Raw genomic sequence first — 16,873 nt, 5'->3', positions numbered from 1 at the left:
CAGACTGCATTGCTTGGTCAGTATTTTGAGCCCTCCTGCCTGTCTGATCATAGGGCTCGGCTGTAATCCTTCTGGTGTATTAACACCGTATGGAAAAAGCCATTGGCTTCCAATCAGATGGGGAAGGAGCAGGAAGAAGCCATCTCGCCTTGACTATAGGTTTTGGTGTCTTTAATATAAGGGGGGGAAATCTGGATGAAGGTGGAAAGGCTGGGTAGACCTGTTATTTGGAGTAGAAAATGGGGAAGCATTAAAAGAACAATTACTTGGGAAACAGAACAAGAGACCAAAGACAAATGGATCCCCTTAGATCAATGTTTCTCAACCTTGGCAAGTTTAAGATGGGTGGACTTCAACTCCCAGAATTCCCCAGCCAGCCATGGCTGGCTGGGGAATTCTGGGAGTTGAAGTCCACCCATCTTAAACTTGCCAAGGTTGAGAAACACTGCCTTAGATAGACATGTCTGATATGTACAGTATAGTCAAGATGTATAGAAGCTTCTGTAGGGAAATGCGTGTCCTGTTAAGACTCCCATAATCCCTGATTATTGGGTTGATGTGATGGGAGTTGTTGCCCTGGTTCTATGGGACCAGAAGGGCTATTCAGAAACCTCTGGGGTGTCTCTCTTTTTTTTCTTCAATCCTCAGGACCAGTTACTTGCTTCAAATGGCCAAATAACCCCCCCCCCGTGAACCTCAGATACCTGTAGGAGCGGTTGATGGTTGAAATGGAACCCCTTGTCCCATAACTTGCAGCACAAGCTTGCTGGCATTTGCTCCTGCCCTCCTTGCAAAACTTTCGGTGCCATCTCCTCTTTCCAGCTATCATCCTATGGAGGGCAACACCAGGGCCTTCTAGCATCCTCTCTCAGATTACTCGGGGGTAAAGGGCAGCTGCTCTTTGGTTCCTCTCGGCCAACCCCACCCCAGCTACACATACCTACCATGGGAGTGGGGAACCTTTTGTAGCGCCTGGCAAGAGACAGAAATTCATTTTCTTGAGCTGAAAGCAGGCAGTGGGGGGTGCAGGAGGGCGGAGAGGGTGAGTCTTGTCTCCTGCCCGCTTTTGCTGACGTGGCTGGAACTCCAGGCCCTGCCCGAGCTAATTGCTGGCTCCCGTCTCCTTCAGCCCTTCTGATTTCCTCTGTAATTTCTTCTCTCGGTAATCTGGCGGGCAGCGAACGAATGAACTACTTCCCTGGGGTTCCGCCGGTTTCTCTGCTAAATCTTTTCTTTTTTAGGTGCATTTCATAGGATTGGGACTTTCCTAACCAAATCAGAATTCTGAATAACAACCTAACGGTGCAAGAACAAACACAAATCAGATAGCTTTGGGGGGTTTTCAGAGATGAGGAAACCATGTCATAGATGGACGATTAACACAAACATCTCATATCCAAATTCAGATTAAAATGGGAGGGGGGTAAAAGGGGGTTTGGAAATCTCTGTCCTTAGCAACTCGAGAAAATTGGGACGGATCATTCAAAAATGCTCTTGGTGGCCTCTCTGGTGAAAGAAGATTAATTCAGATGTTGAAAGCCAATCTACGCCTGTTGGCTTTCACTTTATTTTTCTAATATGTGTGATTGGCTGCTCTCACCACCCATGGCTTTCTGTTAGGCAGAGGCCTTTAGATTCCACATTGACGTCCTATCTGGAAGTAAGGATTTGCTTTCAAAATGTTTCTGCCGAATAGTATAAGTAGATTTTACTGGTATCCTACTGAACAAAGAGAGGAAGCTGTGGGGTCATTGTTCTAATGGCGCTGCACCAGGATATATCAGGAAATGACATTAATTTTTCATTAATAATTAATTATTTTTATTAATTGCTATGAATCCATGTGGTTGGACGAGTAAATAAGTGCCTTGCCAGAATCAAATCTACTTGTCCAGACCAGTCAGTTAAAGTTGGCGGGTGAGAGAGAGAGAGGGTAAGCCACCTTCATGGGACTCTCTACTCAGATACTCTCCCCCACAAGTCTAAGCAACCCCCATTTTAATAATGTTTTGGAAACAAATCAGATTTATTTCAACAAATGTTTAGCCCCAGTTCGATCGTTTGGGTTTCTCCTCTGTTTCTAATGGGGTTTGATGATGACAACGATGATGAGGATTTCCTTTTTTGTCTCAGTTGGTCTTTGTCGTTAGTTGGCCCCAGAGGGCTTGGGTGGGTTATAAGTCTCGAAAGATAAATAAAAAATCATCTCTAAACATGGTACTGTAGAAGAGTGAGAACAACAGACATTTAACTGTTTCAAGCTGCTAAAATTCTTCCAGTGTTTTAGGAGGAAAGCAGCAATAAGGGGATGGAATTTGTGATGGACATGAGCAAATGTTACAGCTGTTCTAGTGGTGAACAAGAGTGCTAATCTCTTGGAGAAGCTTTCCAATGGCAGGTGATCGTTTTCTGATTTGAATACCCCATTATCCTGTTGCTTTGTGAAATGTGATTCTGGTCCCTGTAAGTGAGCAGAATCTTGTCTTGGGGCCATGGAGAGAATTTTAGGAATCTTGCTTTCTGCTCTTCCTAAACCTCAGTTCCATCACGTCCACACAGAGCTTCATACGTTAATCATCTTCTCATCTTTCTCTTTGAGGATCTCATCAACTATTCAGCCGCCAGTTTCTTCTTCTTCCTCGTCATTGTCCTTTCAGATATTTGTTTTGCAATTTGATTCTCATTCATTCCCTCTATATGAACAAGCCACCTCAGCTTACGTCGTTCTTACTGATGACTCATCTTAGCATTTAATCCATGTTCAAGCTCCTGGCTCTTCAGCCAAATGCCAAGTAGGTAGATAGTCAGCCTAAAAACATTATGACTTCCTTCTTCAGTGAGATGGAAATGATTCTAACCTTCTGGGCTGGAATATTCTCTTCTTCCTGTTCTACTAGAGAAGGACATTTCTGCTTCCATTTTTGTTCAACTTGACATGGCCTATGAAAGTGACGTATCCTTCAGAATTGTCAGCTACCACAGTTAATTTAACACCCTGGCTTATGAAGCTGGCTTGTTTATAATAACCATTAGTTAAGATTAATCACAATTTTCTAGGTTCAGATGATTGCTGGGAAAGGTCATCTGAGACCATTGGAAATGAGCAACTGAATCAAACGTGCTTTGTTTTCTGTCTTATTTTGGGTACATTTTTGTTTTCTCTGTATTTGCATCATTTCCTAATAAACTGGTCTTTTGAAAAGGAAGAGGAGAAGGAGGGTTGCTAAGAGAATGTGGGAAAATGGGACACTGATTTACTTTTTCTTTTTCTTTGGCATTTGCTGCATGACAGCCTTGCATCTCAGCGATGGCTCTTCTCTCCTTTTCAGATCCGGCTGAGATGCCAGAAAGGGATTCCACCTTCGCTGCGCGGTCGGGCCTGGCAGTACCTCTCGGGGGGCAAAGTCAAGCTGGAACAGAATGCTGGGAAGTTTGATGTAAGATGCTTTGGTGAATCAAAGAAGAAGGGGAAACTTTTGTTTTCCTGCCCTAAAATTGCAGGGCGGTTATGGAAACTGCTCGTCAGTTAGCTAACAAGGAGGCAGGGGGGCAATGCGACTTCACAGAGGGAGAGGCCACCTTCAGGCTGTTGGGTTAGATACATTGGGGGGCCAAACCAAACATGGTGCTAAATGTATTTCTGCACCTAATATTTTTTAAACAGTATATTTGAAAAAATGCAGAATGGCAGCTAAGGTGGGGGGAGGAAGGGTGAAAGTTAGACTTTCTTTCCTCGTTGCTCTGCCAGTGTGACCAATCTCCTCTTCCCAAGGCTGACGTAATGAATTATGTAACGAAGCCATTGCCATAAGCTAGATTCTGCTCCACCCCCACTGACTTTTCCCCCCCAGAAGTGCTGTTTTGTATATGCTGTGTCCATGTTTTTAGAGCAAAGTCTACCGAGGATGTTTTTCACAATGTACTAAAGAATCACTGAGCCATTAGAACATTGTGTTTTTAACAAAGAACCGAATGGCAGGTTTTGGTCTTGGCTGAAATAGCTTTCTAGATTCAAGAAACTATGAATTTTCTTACCTGTGCTTTGCTGGTTGTGCCTTTAGCTCCAGGCTCATCCATTGACCCCCCGCCCTTTCTTCATCCCTTCCAGTCTTGATCCATAAGCACAAACTACAAAGCTTTGGTGCTACGCCTGGTACAGGTAGTCCACATTTAGCAATTGCCTCATTTAGTGACCATTCACAATTACAACAGTGATGAAAAAGTAACTTTACGACTAATCCTCGCATTTACGACTTTTGCAGGTCTGTAGTGCAAAGGAAAGCTGAAGTCAGATCATAAGCACAGTCGCGGTTTCACTTAGCAACCGCTTCACTTAACTGAGTTGCCAGTCCTAATTGTGGTTGCTAAACGAGGTCTGTCGAACTGGGTATGGTTGCACTCAGTGTGGTCAATATACAAGAACAGGAGGTCAAATTCCATGAATTGCCACTTCTGTGCTTGACTGATTCAGAGCAGGATGGAATCTGTACAGATTCTTTTGAGATCAGTTGGTCCTTCTCTGGTTTTTTGAAGGGCATTAACGTAAGAGCTGAAGCATAGTAGCAGAACCCCTGTTTGGCACACAGATGTTCCTCAGTTCAAGACCTCAGCTGTTCTTTAGAACCTTGGCAACTTTGCGATGAGTGGACTTCAACTCCCAGAGTTCCCCAGCCACAAGATAAACCTGCAAGCTAACCAGGCAGCCCATCTTCTTTCTTTAAGAAAAAAAGAGAGCCTCTTAACACTACCAACAATACAAGAATGGTTGTTAAAACTGATGGAAATGGCAGAAAATGATAAACTGACTTGTTTATTAAAAGAAAATTCAAATAATTATTACCTTAAGGAATGGAAACCATGGATGGACTATTTGCAAAATGCAGGCAGGGCGAAGCTTACATGGGGATTTGAAGATTAGATTATAAATGTAATGGAATATGTTTTGACAAAGAATTATTCTTACTTAATGCATTAAAAACTAGCACTTATGACACTCTTATTATTCTTAAGACCAGAGATAGATTGGAAGCTATCTATTTTTCATGTCTTTTTTCTTTTTCTTTTACTTTATCTCACTTTTTCTTTTCCTTTTCTTTATAATGTGTATTTTCAATTTTCTTTTTCATTTCTAACTTTTAACTTTGTAATCTTAAAATCTTACTAAAATACTATTAAAAAGAAAAATGAAAGAATAATGAAAAAATTAAAGAAAAAAAGAGAGCCTCTCCTTGATGCTGTGGGGCAGAAAGAGGAGTGAGTTCTTTGGGAATTTGGGAAGAACCCCAACTTGGGATTTCTGAAATTTCTGTATTGGAATCTTCCAAATCATACAATCATGCTTTTTGAATTACAGGAGTTGGATGTAGCTCTGGGGGAGCCCAAGTGGCTGGATGTGATTGAGCGAGATCTCCACCGGCAGTTTCCATTCCATGAAATGTTTGCTTCTCGAGGAGGTCACGGGTAAGCTGCTCTCTCCATCCCCTGTCTTTTTTGAATGCTCCTTCCCACTCTAGAATTGTGGCCTGTTCCTGAGCACATGGGCCCACGGCCTGGCTTGAACTTTTCTGGTACAAGTGCACGCGCGTGAGTGGGGGCCTCCTGTTAAAGGCAAACGGAGAGCTGTCTTCTCCTTCTTTCAAAACTGGACAGAGTCTGCTAGCGTGGAGAGCGATTCAGGACAGATAAAAGGAAGACGGCCTTTGCCCGGCTTATGATCAGGCAGTGGAATTTGCAAGCCGAGGATTTAGAAAGTAGCTTATTCAGATTCATGGCAGCAAAACCTGTTGGTGGCTACTAATCTTCCCAAGCCTGGAGGCACCATGTCTTTTAATGTCAGTTTTAGGAACCCAAGTGCAGGAGTGCAACTGTGTTCCTAGCTTGTGTGTGGCCGCCCCATCGATATCTTACTGGTCAGGGTGAACACAGAATGATGGACTAGACCAGTGTTTTTCAACCTTGGCAACTTTAAGATGGGTGGACTTCAACTCCCAGAATTCCCCAGCCAGCCATGTCCATAAGCACAAACTACAAAGCTTTGGTGCTACGCCTGGTACAGGTAGTCCACATTTAGCAATTGCCTCATTTAGTGACCATTCACAATTACAACGGTGATGAAAAAGTAACTTTACGACTAATCCTTGCATTTACGACATGCTGGCTGGGGAATTCTGGGAGCTGAAGTCCACCCATCTTAAAGTTGCCAAGGTTGAAAAACACTAGACTAGACAGCCTTGTGGCTACTTTTATGAAGATGGGGTGATGGTCCAAACATGACATCTTGTTGGGGAGGAATGAATGTGCTCCCAAGCTTTTCTCCAGAGCTTTGTCATGGATTGACAACCTTAACAATGTTGGGTTCAGGAATCTCCAGGCAAATGCTACTCAGCTCCTCTTGACTGGGGCTTGTGAGAGAGCCGTGATATCAAGGATGTTCCCTGCCTGAGGTTCCCAGGCAACCCTCAAGACTCAGGTTGCCCTGACCACTTAGGAGTGGCTGGTGAAGTAAGAGTGCAAGTCTCAACATGCTGGGCAATCTTTGTTCTGCTGAATTTTAGTTCCTTGCCATTTAAATCGTTGGCACCCTGCTATTCCATATGGATAGTTCAAGGTGACTTTCAAGAGGAATAAAATTGGAAATGTTAATACACAGCCCCCTCAGCCCAGCATTAGGACAGCTTTAAACAGAGCTACAGGTCGAAACTTCACAACAACTGAGTTTTATTTATTTTTTAACCCCTGTAATTTGCATGGAATTACGGTAGGCAAACATTGAGAAAGAAGAAATCCCTTCCCAAAAATTGCAGCCAAAGGCCAACCTGAAGGTTCAACTGTGGAGAGTTTAAGCGTGATGATGGAAGAAGACTTTGGGGTCTGAAATGGAAAAAGACCCTTTTGTGCAACTTAGATTTATGTATTTCTTGGAATCGCAGCGTGTAGATTATTTGCAAACAGCAGTTAATGATTTGGGGTGGGATGAACACGCTGGGCCTTTCAGATTGAGATCCCAGCAGCACAGCCTTGGAGGAGAGACGGTGGGAGCTGTTGTCCAAAATTTCTGGAAAGCAGCTGTTGACTCCTGCCTGGTTCAGATTAGAAAAAAGCAAAAAAAGACTAGCAAAGAGCTATTTGGGGAAATAGCATGAGAATGACATACACAGTTCAGTGTAAGCAAAAGTGGGATGGGCGGAGCAATTGTTGCGGAGTAGACCTGTGTGAGCGCTGAATCTTCAGGAAAAAGATGATGGAGTTGTGGTGGATGACTCAGTGAAAATGTTGCCCAAACATATAAAAGTGAGGTCTCCTTCAAGCTGAGCTTGACTCCGGATGAGTTCATGGGCCCATCCTTGAAGGTTTTCTTGGCAACCATACTGCTTCTGCCACAGTTGCCTTCCGGGAGGCTTTTTCAACTTCCTGCTCTCGCCTACATCCTGGGGTTTCTTAGTGGTTTCTCATCCAAGAACTAGCCAGGCCTGTTCCTGATTAATTTCTGGGTCCAGGCAAGGCACTGTTAAAGGGGGGGGGGGCTTTTATGAAGACCCCAAATCATTAGGAAAGGAATCAGGGAAAAAAACCCCACCCTTGCAGTTCCCTAATTCAGTGTTTCTCCATCTTAACAACATTAAGACATACGGACCTCAACTCCCAGATTTCCCCAGCGTTAAGTCCACACGTCTTAAAGTTGCCAAGGTTGAGAAACACTGCCCTAATACATTTATAAAAATTATGTTACAAGCCCATGCCTGAAACCCTGGAGCACATTTCATGTGGTCAATGCGAGGGGTGTGTGACCTATCCAAGACCCCGTTCAAAATGTTGGTTCAATTCAAGGAGTGTCTTGGTTCAAAGTGTTGCTTTGTGGAGTCAGATTGTAGTCCCACCGCCCCCCGTGTTTGCTTTGTTGTATGCTTGGTCCAAAATTTAGATTTTAGATTTTTGTATTTTCTGTTTGCTGTCCAATAATTTTCTTTGGGGTTTTTTTGTTTATTTGTTTTGTTTTTGATTTCTTGTGGGTTTGTGCTGTATGCCACCCAGAGTCACACTGTCTGAGCTGGGCAGCCTCATTAACCTATGAATGAATGAATGAATGAATGAATGAATGAATGAATGAATGAATGAATGAATGAGGGTGGAAAAATACGTGCTTAGGTGTGCGCAAACATATTAAATCATTGAATGGATTGGAAGATTTTGGGTTCAATCTGGTGCAGCACTTGGTTCTGTAATTCTGTAATTTGATTCTCCTCGGTTCAGCCGCCTTCCAAGCTCGTCTTTGTGCAGCCCTGATCAATGCCCCTTTTTGTCCCAGGCCTCTTTGAGACAGCAGCCCCGTAAGACTGGCTGATCTCATCCCAAAGTGGTGGATGGATCGGGGCCAAGATTGGGGCCACTTCTCTAAGAGCAGGGCATTTGTGGGGCCAGTCCATGGCTCGAACCCAGAACTTCCAAAGTTGGAGACCCATCCCAGCTACCGGGCACACCAACTTCTTGGTGTACCGCCTGGACTTTACTTGTGAACAGTTGACCGCCTCCTGCCTGACCTTCCCTCATTTCTGTCCAACCATTTGCTTTTTTTTCCCCCCAGGCAGCAAGATTTATTCCGGGTGCTGAAAGCCTACACTCTCTATCGGCCAGAAGAAGGCTATTGCCAAGCCCAGGCCCCGATTGCTGCCGTGCTGTTGATGCACATGCCGGCCGAGGTGCGCTACGCTCTCTTGCAGGCTCTCCGTTCCGTATCCTTCCCTCTGGAGGCGGCGCGTGTCCCTCCTGTCTCTCTCCGGAGGGCTGCTGCTTCTGGTTTTGCTAGTCCGTCCTCCGTACAGTCGTTCTCTCAGCCGAGGGTGAAAGCACCCAGGACTGATTTCCTGCTGCAAAAATAAAAGCTTGTGGAGTGGGTGCAAAGAACTGGGAATTGGAGGGAGGCTGTGCCATTCAGGAAGTTCAGGCAACATAGAAGCAACGCAGACGGGCTTCGTGTGGACCTTGGGTTTTGTATTTAAATCCTGCCTTTAGACCAGCATATCTCACCCTTAGCAACTTTCAGATAGGTGGACTTCGTCTCCCAGAATTCCCCAGCCAGCATACATCTACGTTTGGTCTAAAGCATTCCCCAGCCGATGTTGAAATATGTGAACAATAGGAGTAGGATGGATAGATGGATGGACAGACAGACAGATGATAAAGACAGGACTGGATAGATCAGTGTTTCTCAACCTTAGCAACTTTAAGATGTATGGACTTCAACTCCCAGAATTCCCCAGCCAGCATATCCCATTCCATTCAGCCAGTGCTGAAATATGTGAACAATAGGAATAGGATGGATGGACAGAAAGTTAGACAGATAGATGATAAAGGCAGGACAGGTTAGATCAGTGTTTTTCAACCCAGAATTCCCCAGCCAGCATGGGAATTGAAGTCCACACATCTTAAAGTTGCTAAGGTTGAGAAACACTGCTTTAGACAAACCCTCAAATGTCCGGTGTGGCATGCCTTGTGCTCCTCTTCCTGCTTCCCTTAATTAGGAAGTTGCCCTCAGAGACACTTGAGGATCTCTGTCCTAGTAGGTCTGGTCCTGCATTTGGCCAACGGCTGCTTGACTTTCGGCAGATGAACCTGAGCAAAACATCTGTGCAAATGCAGATGGGCAAAACCTTCAAGATTGCTGATTGTCTTCTCCACATGGTGTGGGGTGATTGAAATGGGGGGGTGGAGGAGCAAGGATTTGTGGGTGGCCCATCTCCTCAATGTTACCTGGCAGGACGTTGTGTATGGTGCAAAAGGGAGAGACAGTATCTGTATCTGCTTCCCCTGGCAGAGTTGTCTTGGTGGGAAAGCGAGGAGGGTGCAGATGATGAGAAGTCCATCTGGGCAGCCCCCTCCTCTCCTTCCTCTCCCCCTCCCCAGGGCGCCCTTAATCCTGTTGGGCTAATCAGCCCCATGCTGTAGAATGATGTCTTCTGTCTTTGTCTTCCTCCTCGCAGCAAGCTTTCTGGTGCCTTGTGCAAATCTGCGAGAAATACCTTCCTGGCTACTACAGTGAGAAGCTGGTGAGTGTTTCTTCCAGGCCACGATAAAGGTCTGCGGTTGTGCTGTGCTCAGGAGAGAGAGGAAGAAGTGGAGCCATGAGGAAGGAGCGGGGTGGCGGACCAGCGCCGCAGGTGGTGCCAGCCCTTCTGCGGCCTGCTTGCTCAGCCTGATCCAGGATCTCCTCTCTCCTTCCCTGCAGGAGGCCATTCAGCTGGATGGCGAGATTCTCTTCTCTCTGCTGCAGAGAGTCTCCCCGCTGGCCTACAAGCATCTTAGCAAGGAGAAGATCGACCCCATCCTGTACATGACGGAGTGGTTTATGTGTGCTTTCTCCAGGACGCTGCCCTGGAGTTCGGTGCTGCGGGTCTGGGATATGTTCTTCTGTGAAGGTACTGGTGGTCCCCCTTCAGGTGGCCTTCAGGGAGGGAATGCATGCTGGTTACCTCTGGGGGATACCTCTGGAGAAGGGTTGCTGTCCAGCACTGGAGTCATGGCTTCTGGCAGCCCATGGGTGGGCTACCAAGTGGGATTCCTGTTTGGAGGAACATACGGTCCTCCCTGATATCTCATGAGCCTTTGCCTCAGGATCTACTGGGCTTCGCTGTAGTATCTGCTCTTCCCTACTATTTATAAATTATACTATTTATAAACACAGCATCTTGTGCTTCTGGACCAGCGTTTCTCAACCTTGGGAACTTTAAGATGTGTGGACTTCAACTCCCAGAATTCCCCAGCCAGCCGTGCTGGCTGGGGAATTCTGGGAGTTGAAGTCCACACATCTTAAAGTTCCCAAGGTTGAGAAACACTGTTCTGGACACTCTACAGCTCCCTCTCTTTTGTCTGGAGGACTGACTGGGTGGCACTCCTGCTCCAGTTAGTGCTTTGTGCAACATGGATGGCCTTTAACCATTTTGGGTGTGCTGTGTAAACCCAGCCACAAAGGCTGTGCTTTCAGCTAGCAAGTGCCTTCCACTGGTGTACAGGTCCTGCTTACGCATCCTTCTCCTACACTTATGGAGGGCTCCGGGGTTAAGACATTGTTTTAACTCTGTTCGATTCAGGACATTTGCCTTAAAATTAATTTTAAATTCAATATTTGCTGTGGTCCAACCTCATCCGCTATCCTGGCCTGCTGGCCGAGGACCACATCTGGCTTTTGACCCCCAAATTTGCTCATCATATATTGGGGATGTTGACCGCCCAAGGTCTGGACCTGCTCCTCCACCGTTGGGGGTAAATGTAAGCTGGGTTTTCCACTCATGCTGGCTGGCTGTGAACCCACACCCCCTTTTCCCAGAGGCCCTGTGCAGTGGAAGGTCAAGGGAAGAGAGAATAACTCTTACACTGAAGGAATAGTGCTATTTCACAAGGGCTCCCTGGATTTGTAGCTTCAGTCATGGTTCCAGTGGTCTCCTGGCTGGTTCAGCTCAACCATCCTTCCGCTCAGTGGGGCAGAAGCCTTCCGGAACGCCCCCGTCTCGCCTTCGGGTGTCCCAACACATCCTCCTCTTCCAACCCTCCTCTCCATTCCCTGAGCTGGTTCCCAGAGAAATTCCAGGGGGTTGTGGCTCTGCCCTTCTTTGTGGCACTGGTGGAGTTTTCTGCATCTGCCCTGTGGCTTTTCCCTCTCCTGAGCTCTCCTGGATGTAAAAATCCCTGGGAACTGCGGATCTAGGTCAGCAAAGCAGCGCTGCTGCTATGGGCCTCCGTCTTGGGCTGTAGGGCGTTGCTTCGTGTCACCTGGGTGCCCCCTGGCGACTGGCTTTGTAGTTACAGCTGTCGTAATCCCTGCGACAGTCTCTGAGCTCCTAATGCAGCTCGCTGGGTCCTGACCTCCGCCCTGTGAGGCACGCAAGATGGTTCCAGATCGACTTTTTCTAGATTTGGTCCCCATGGCCTTTAGCTCAAAATCGAATGTGCTCTTTCCAATCCACATTTCACTTTCAGGGTTTGGAGTGTGGGTAAAAAGGCTTCTAGTTTGCATGGAGCTGTTCTTCGTTGGGAGGTTGTAGCAATTTGTATGAGCATCTGCTAGGCCAAGAACTTCCATTTTCTTGTTTATTAACACCCTTGGGTTGTTCCTACTGAAAATCTTTAAGGGAAGGGGGACTGACTCTTACCCTTCCTCAAGATTCAAGGACTAGATCTGCACCCTGTGTTAAGTTATAATCTGATGTGCTTGTTTATAGCTTGGAAAGTGTGAATGCAACCATGCCGATGGGAAATAATAGTTTATGGCTTAGTGTGTTGTGTGAAGTCTATTGCAGTTTATTCAGTAAACCTTGAATAAGCAAGTGATGGCTTAACATAATGCATGTACCCAAAATTTAGCATCACTATATGAAAGAGCACAAGGGTAGGAAGGCTGAACCTATTTTACTGGATTTTTACAGATTTTTATGACATCCAATTAGCTTGTCAAAAAATGTATTGAAAAACTATTGGTTCACAGAGTAGTATTTTAATAATTTTAGATCTGTGTTTAAGTATATTCTTAGTTGTGGTTCATTATGGATAAAAGCATTTCAGCTCTTTATTTTTTTTCCCATATTTTTAGCCTATTTCATATGCATTTCTGTGTACAAGTAGTCCTTGTTTAGTGACTGTCCCATTTAGCGATCATTCACAGTTACGACAGTGATGAAAACGTAACTGCAACCAGTCCTCACATTGATGACCTTTGCATGTCTGTAAAGCAAAGGAAAGCTGAAGGAAGATCATAAGCACAGTTTCACTTAGTGACCACTTCGCTTAATGACCAAGTTGCCGGTCCCAATTGTGGTCACTAAACAAGGACTACCTGTACTCATTTAGTAATGTCTTCCTTCTTCTCCTTTTAACCTTGCTTTGCATTTTATAGTGTTCGGTGTGAATTTATGCAAAATGCTGGTTAATGACCGAATAAAGGATTGGATTTGAACGTTAGCTTTCAACTCTCATCCCCCTCCTGCAGGAGTCAAGATCATCTTCCGGGTGGGCCTGGTGCTTCTGAAATACACTCTGGGTTCTTCCGAGAAGCTCAGATCCTGCCAAGGGCAATACGAGACAATGGAACGGCTGAGGGCCCTGAACCCCAAGATCATGCAAGAGACATTCCTTGTGCAGGAGGTAAAACCAGTGCAGCCGGGTTGCACTCTCTATCTTGCTGTATGTAAAGTCTCAGAAAAGCCGTAGAATTGGATGCTATAAAGCCCTTCATGGCTTAGTATCAAGTTATCATCAGGACCACGCTCTCCTATTAAAGTTGGCCCAACCCACTCAATCTTGCCGGAAAAAATTGCTAGTGGTTCCCCAGTTTGGGGAGATGGAAGGTGGATACAGGTTTGGCCTCAATGCTTTTCAGCTGCAGCACCGGCCCTCTGGAAGTCCCCCCCCCCCCGTAGAAATTAGAGAGGGTCCCACTTTGGCTGTGTGTGGGGAGCAGATGAAAACAGCTCTTTCCGGGGGTATTTGGGACTTGATGCCAGGATTTCAGCTGATTTTATGTTTTAAGAAGGGCGTTTCAAAACATTTAATGCTGACTGTGGATATTTTAATGGTGGTTGTAAACTACCCAGAGTTCTATGTAAATGCAGCAGGGATGGAAAATGAAATGAAGTGAAATGAAATGAAATGGAAATTCTGTTTTCCCAGAGGGCGGCTTTTAGCAAGGCTGTTCTCTGTGGAACAGTCTTTCTGTATTAGGGTTGTCTTCTCAGCCCTGGCAGAAATATACACTGTACCATGTATTTAAGCTTTTTCAGGTTTTAAGGGATACATGTTATTCTTTAAGCCCCCAACCTAAACAAATGCAACCCCCCCCACCAAATAACCCTAAGAATTGAACCTCTTTTAGTTCCCAGACAGGGCATAATTCTGCCCCGTGTGCCCCCTCTCCCACTGCTTTAAGCAAACGCTCACTTGAGGCTGAGCCATTCGGAGTGAGCAAGGTAGACTTAACCAGATGTGCACAATCCCTTCCCATGTTTTTTGTGCCTCTCAACACAACGGGCCAGAGCTCTGGATTTTAGTTCAGAATGTAAGCATCCTTCTTTCTCTGTGTGGTGGACCGAGACACTTTGGAAGCAAATGCCTCAAAACCAGGGGGTTATGATTGCACCACAGTGGCTACCCCCTTCATGTTTTTGACCAGCCCGGAAGACGCCCCTGGTTGGGATGGAGGCGGCAGGGAAGAGGCGCCCTTGTGCGTTATTTCTGCGTGGTTCTCCGTAGCCCCTTCAGAAGGCTTTGGGATCCAATGAAAGTGCCTGGGGTGTAGATAAGTCCTTGGAGAATGGGAAACTGGACCACTGTGGGGAGGCAGAAGGAAGCTTGGGGTGGGTGGATTTCCTTCTCACCATTATTCATATCCTGGCATCCATCCTTCTGGGGTCTGTCCAGGTTTTGGGAAACATCTGGATGCCCACCTATTTTTCTTTTTGTTCCTCCCAGATCATAGACTTGCCAGTGACAGAGCGTCACATAGAGCGGGAACACCTGATCCAGCTGAAGAAATGGAAGGAGACCCATGGGGAACTGCAGTGCAAGTCCCCTCCCCGCTTCCACGGCGCCAAGGCTATCCGGGACTCGGAGCCGTACTCCTGCAAAGCCTTGGAGCCCTCACCCTCTATCATTCTGCCCCCCGGTGCTGCCCTCTCCCCCAAGGGCCGCAAGAGCAAGCCGCGGAGAGGGGCCCACAAAGGGCCACTCGTCACGGGCAAACAAGCCAACGGTCCTGTCCCTGAAGAAAACGGATCTCAGACTCTGCTGGAGCCCGACTCCTCCCTTCTCCACCAGTCCAAGGAGAGCCTCAGCTCCCGGGAGAGTGAGGACACATACCTCTAAACGCGGGGGCTGCATTTTCCAGACCACCCCCCGACCAGACCTCAGACCAGACTGTACCAGTGACTCCCTTGGTAGGAAAATGGTAGCTGGGATTGTAAGGAGGGAGAGAGAGATTTGTGGGGGGGTAAGCGGGTAAGTATCATGCCTCCCAGTGGCTGAAGGAAGGAGTCCCATATGCCTTTGGCACCCCTGGTTGGAAGGACTAATGCCAAGAGGGCTCCTGCTGTCCTCTGCTAGGGGGTGGGGGAGGTGTTTCTGAGGCTGGCAGGCAGTGGGGCGGCCCTCCTTGCTCTTGGGGAAGGTTTGATTGGCAGGAGCCCTACAGGTATAGAAACATGGGAGAGGGAAGTGGCTCCATGCCACTGCTAAACTGCAGGCATGGTTTGGCTCAGCCTAACGCCCCGGCACTTTTCCTGATAGGAGTAAATGAAGGTCATCCTCTTAACTCTGACCCTGCCCTCCTCTCCCTCGGTGGACCGAAGTGCAGACACTCCTTGATTTCTTGGCAAGAAGGGCTAGTGCCCATCTTTCATGCGTGCAATTGCCTTTGCTTTCAAGTCTTACATTCCAGTCTTGATCAGAGAAGCAGCCGGACTTCTCTCTCAGATGCTACCTCTCTTGACCCTTCTCTAAAGCCGCTGACCTCCAGAAGTGTTTAGGCTACCACCGGCCCTGTCACACCAAGCCTATGATGGGAGTTGTAAGGCCACCTGGAGGTTCTCTGGGGAAGGATGCCCGAGGCACCCGTTTCTCCTGCCGAGGTTCTCCAGATGAATGATCATGTGTCCCACTGGGCACCTTAAGTGGAGTGAACGGTGTTAGATTGGGACACTAATTCCATGTGTCCTGTCTTATGCATAGGAACAACTGTATTTGGCTGTTGTGTTTCTTCCTCTTACCTGCATGGCCCCCCATGACCCATTTCCTCTAGCAGAAGAGGAGTCCAAGACATTCATGTTTCTACTCCTGCTGATAAAAGTCAGAGAGTTAAAAGGAAATGCTGTCCAGCTAGCCTCGCTGTCTTGACCAAATTCCCACATGCTGTACATCCCAGAAATGCTGAATCTCCCCCCCCCCCCCCCGCAATTCTGGACCAGAAGGAACTCTGGCAGAAATCTGACGCTTGTCTTCCTTGCAAGTGGTTTGGATTCCAGCCGGTCGTCTTGCATTCCAGTGCTGTGATTTTCTTTTTAAAGAGCACTCTGTTTCCAGGACACTAAAATCCCCCCCCCTTTTTTTGCCCATCTTTAGCAAAGCAGCCACAAGTTGAGTCGAGTCTTGTTTTTGCCAGCATCGACAAAGTTAAAGCTGAGCTGCTCTGATTATGTGAAGGTATGGGTTCAGACACGCAAAATACTATCCCCCTATCCAATTTTTGTAGTCTGTTGCCGGCCGGGCTTCAGCCTTTTGTATTTCCAAGGAACAGTAAACTGACACTCTCATCCTTGCACGAAGCCAAGTTGGGGGGGGGAGAAGCTTCTGTGGTTTATTAAGGAGGTGCAAGAAGAGATTTCCCCCTCTGCCCCCCCTTTTGTGGCATAAACTTGGTTTGTTGGGGGAGGCACAAAGTAACACTTGCCGTTGTCTTTTCTGTTGGCAAAAATAGAAGTGTGTATTTGGGGAAGGGTACGGGGGGGGGCTGTTCTCTCTTTCCTCCTCCTGTGCCAGATTATGGCCGACGGTGGGTTCTGTCGATGTGGATTTTTTTAAAAAAATCAATTGCTGAAATTGTTTTGTACAAGAGGCGAAATAAACCTGAATTATGTAAATGCTGTGTGTGATTGGACTGGGTCGCCATAGAGGAAAAGAAAAGGTGAGGCTGGGTTTTGTTAGGAGGAAAGCTGTGCTGATTTCTGGTAGCCAAAATCGGGAGGGATCCGGTAGCCCCTTTTCAGACTGACAGATGTTATTAAAAGGCATTAAGGTTTTGCGAGCTGCAGCTCGCCTCGTCAGATGCAATTCAGGATCTCAAAGGAGCCGTCTTGGAAAAAAGAAACTTTGCAACACAACTGAGCAAAGACAAATG

The 16,873-nt window shown here is 46.6% G+C and overlaps 1 protein-coding gene across 1 annotated transcript in view; it reads left to right on the top strand.

The window, feature by feature from the left end:
- The window catches only part of TBC1D10A (TBC1 domain family member 10A), a 34,963-nt gene extending 18,347 nt beyond the window's left edge, over positions 1 to 16,616 (top strand). The window contains exons 3-9 of the mRNA XM_088143207.1: positions 3,330 to 3,437; positions 5,354 to 5,460; positions 8,582 to 8,696; positions 9,978 to 10,043; positions 10,223 to 10,412; positions 12,977 to 13,131; positions 14,455 to 16,616. Of these exons, the coding sequence (XP_087999333.1) occupies positions 3,330 to 3,437; positions 5,354 to 5,460; positions 8,582 to 8,696; positions 9,978 to 10,043; positions 10,223 to 10,412; positions 12,977 to 13,131; positions 14,455 to 14,847 (1,134 nt within the window). The 3' untranslated portion in view covers positions 14,848 to 16,616. The remainder of the gene's footprint in view (positions 1 to 3,329; positions 3,438 to 5,353; positions 5,461 to 8,581; positions 8,697 to 9,977; positions 10,044 to 10,222; positions 10,413 to 12,976; positions 13,132 to 14,454) is intronic.
- Positions 16,617 to 16,873: the final 257 nt, after the last annotated feature.

This window comes from Python bivittatus, unplaced genomic scaffold, assembly GCF_059951505.1.
Source record: "Python bivittatus isolate LINGU-HERP-01145 unplaced genomic scaffold, Pbiv_v1 ctg000280_np1212, whole genome shotgun sequence".
Taxonomy (NCBI): domain Eukaryota; kingdom Metazoa; phylum Chordata; class Lepidosauria; order Squamata; family Pythonidae; genus Python; species Python bivittatus.
Note: the sequence above shows the minus strand (reverse complement) of the source record. Positions and strands in the feature narration are given on the sequence as shown.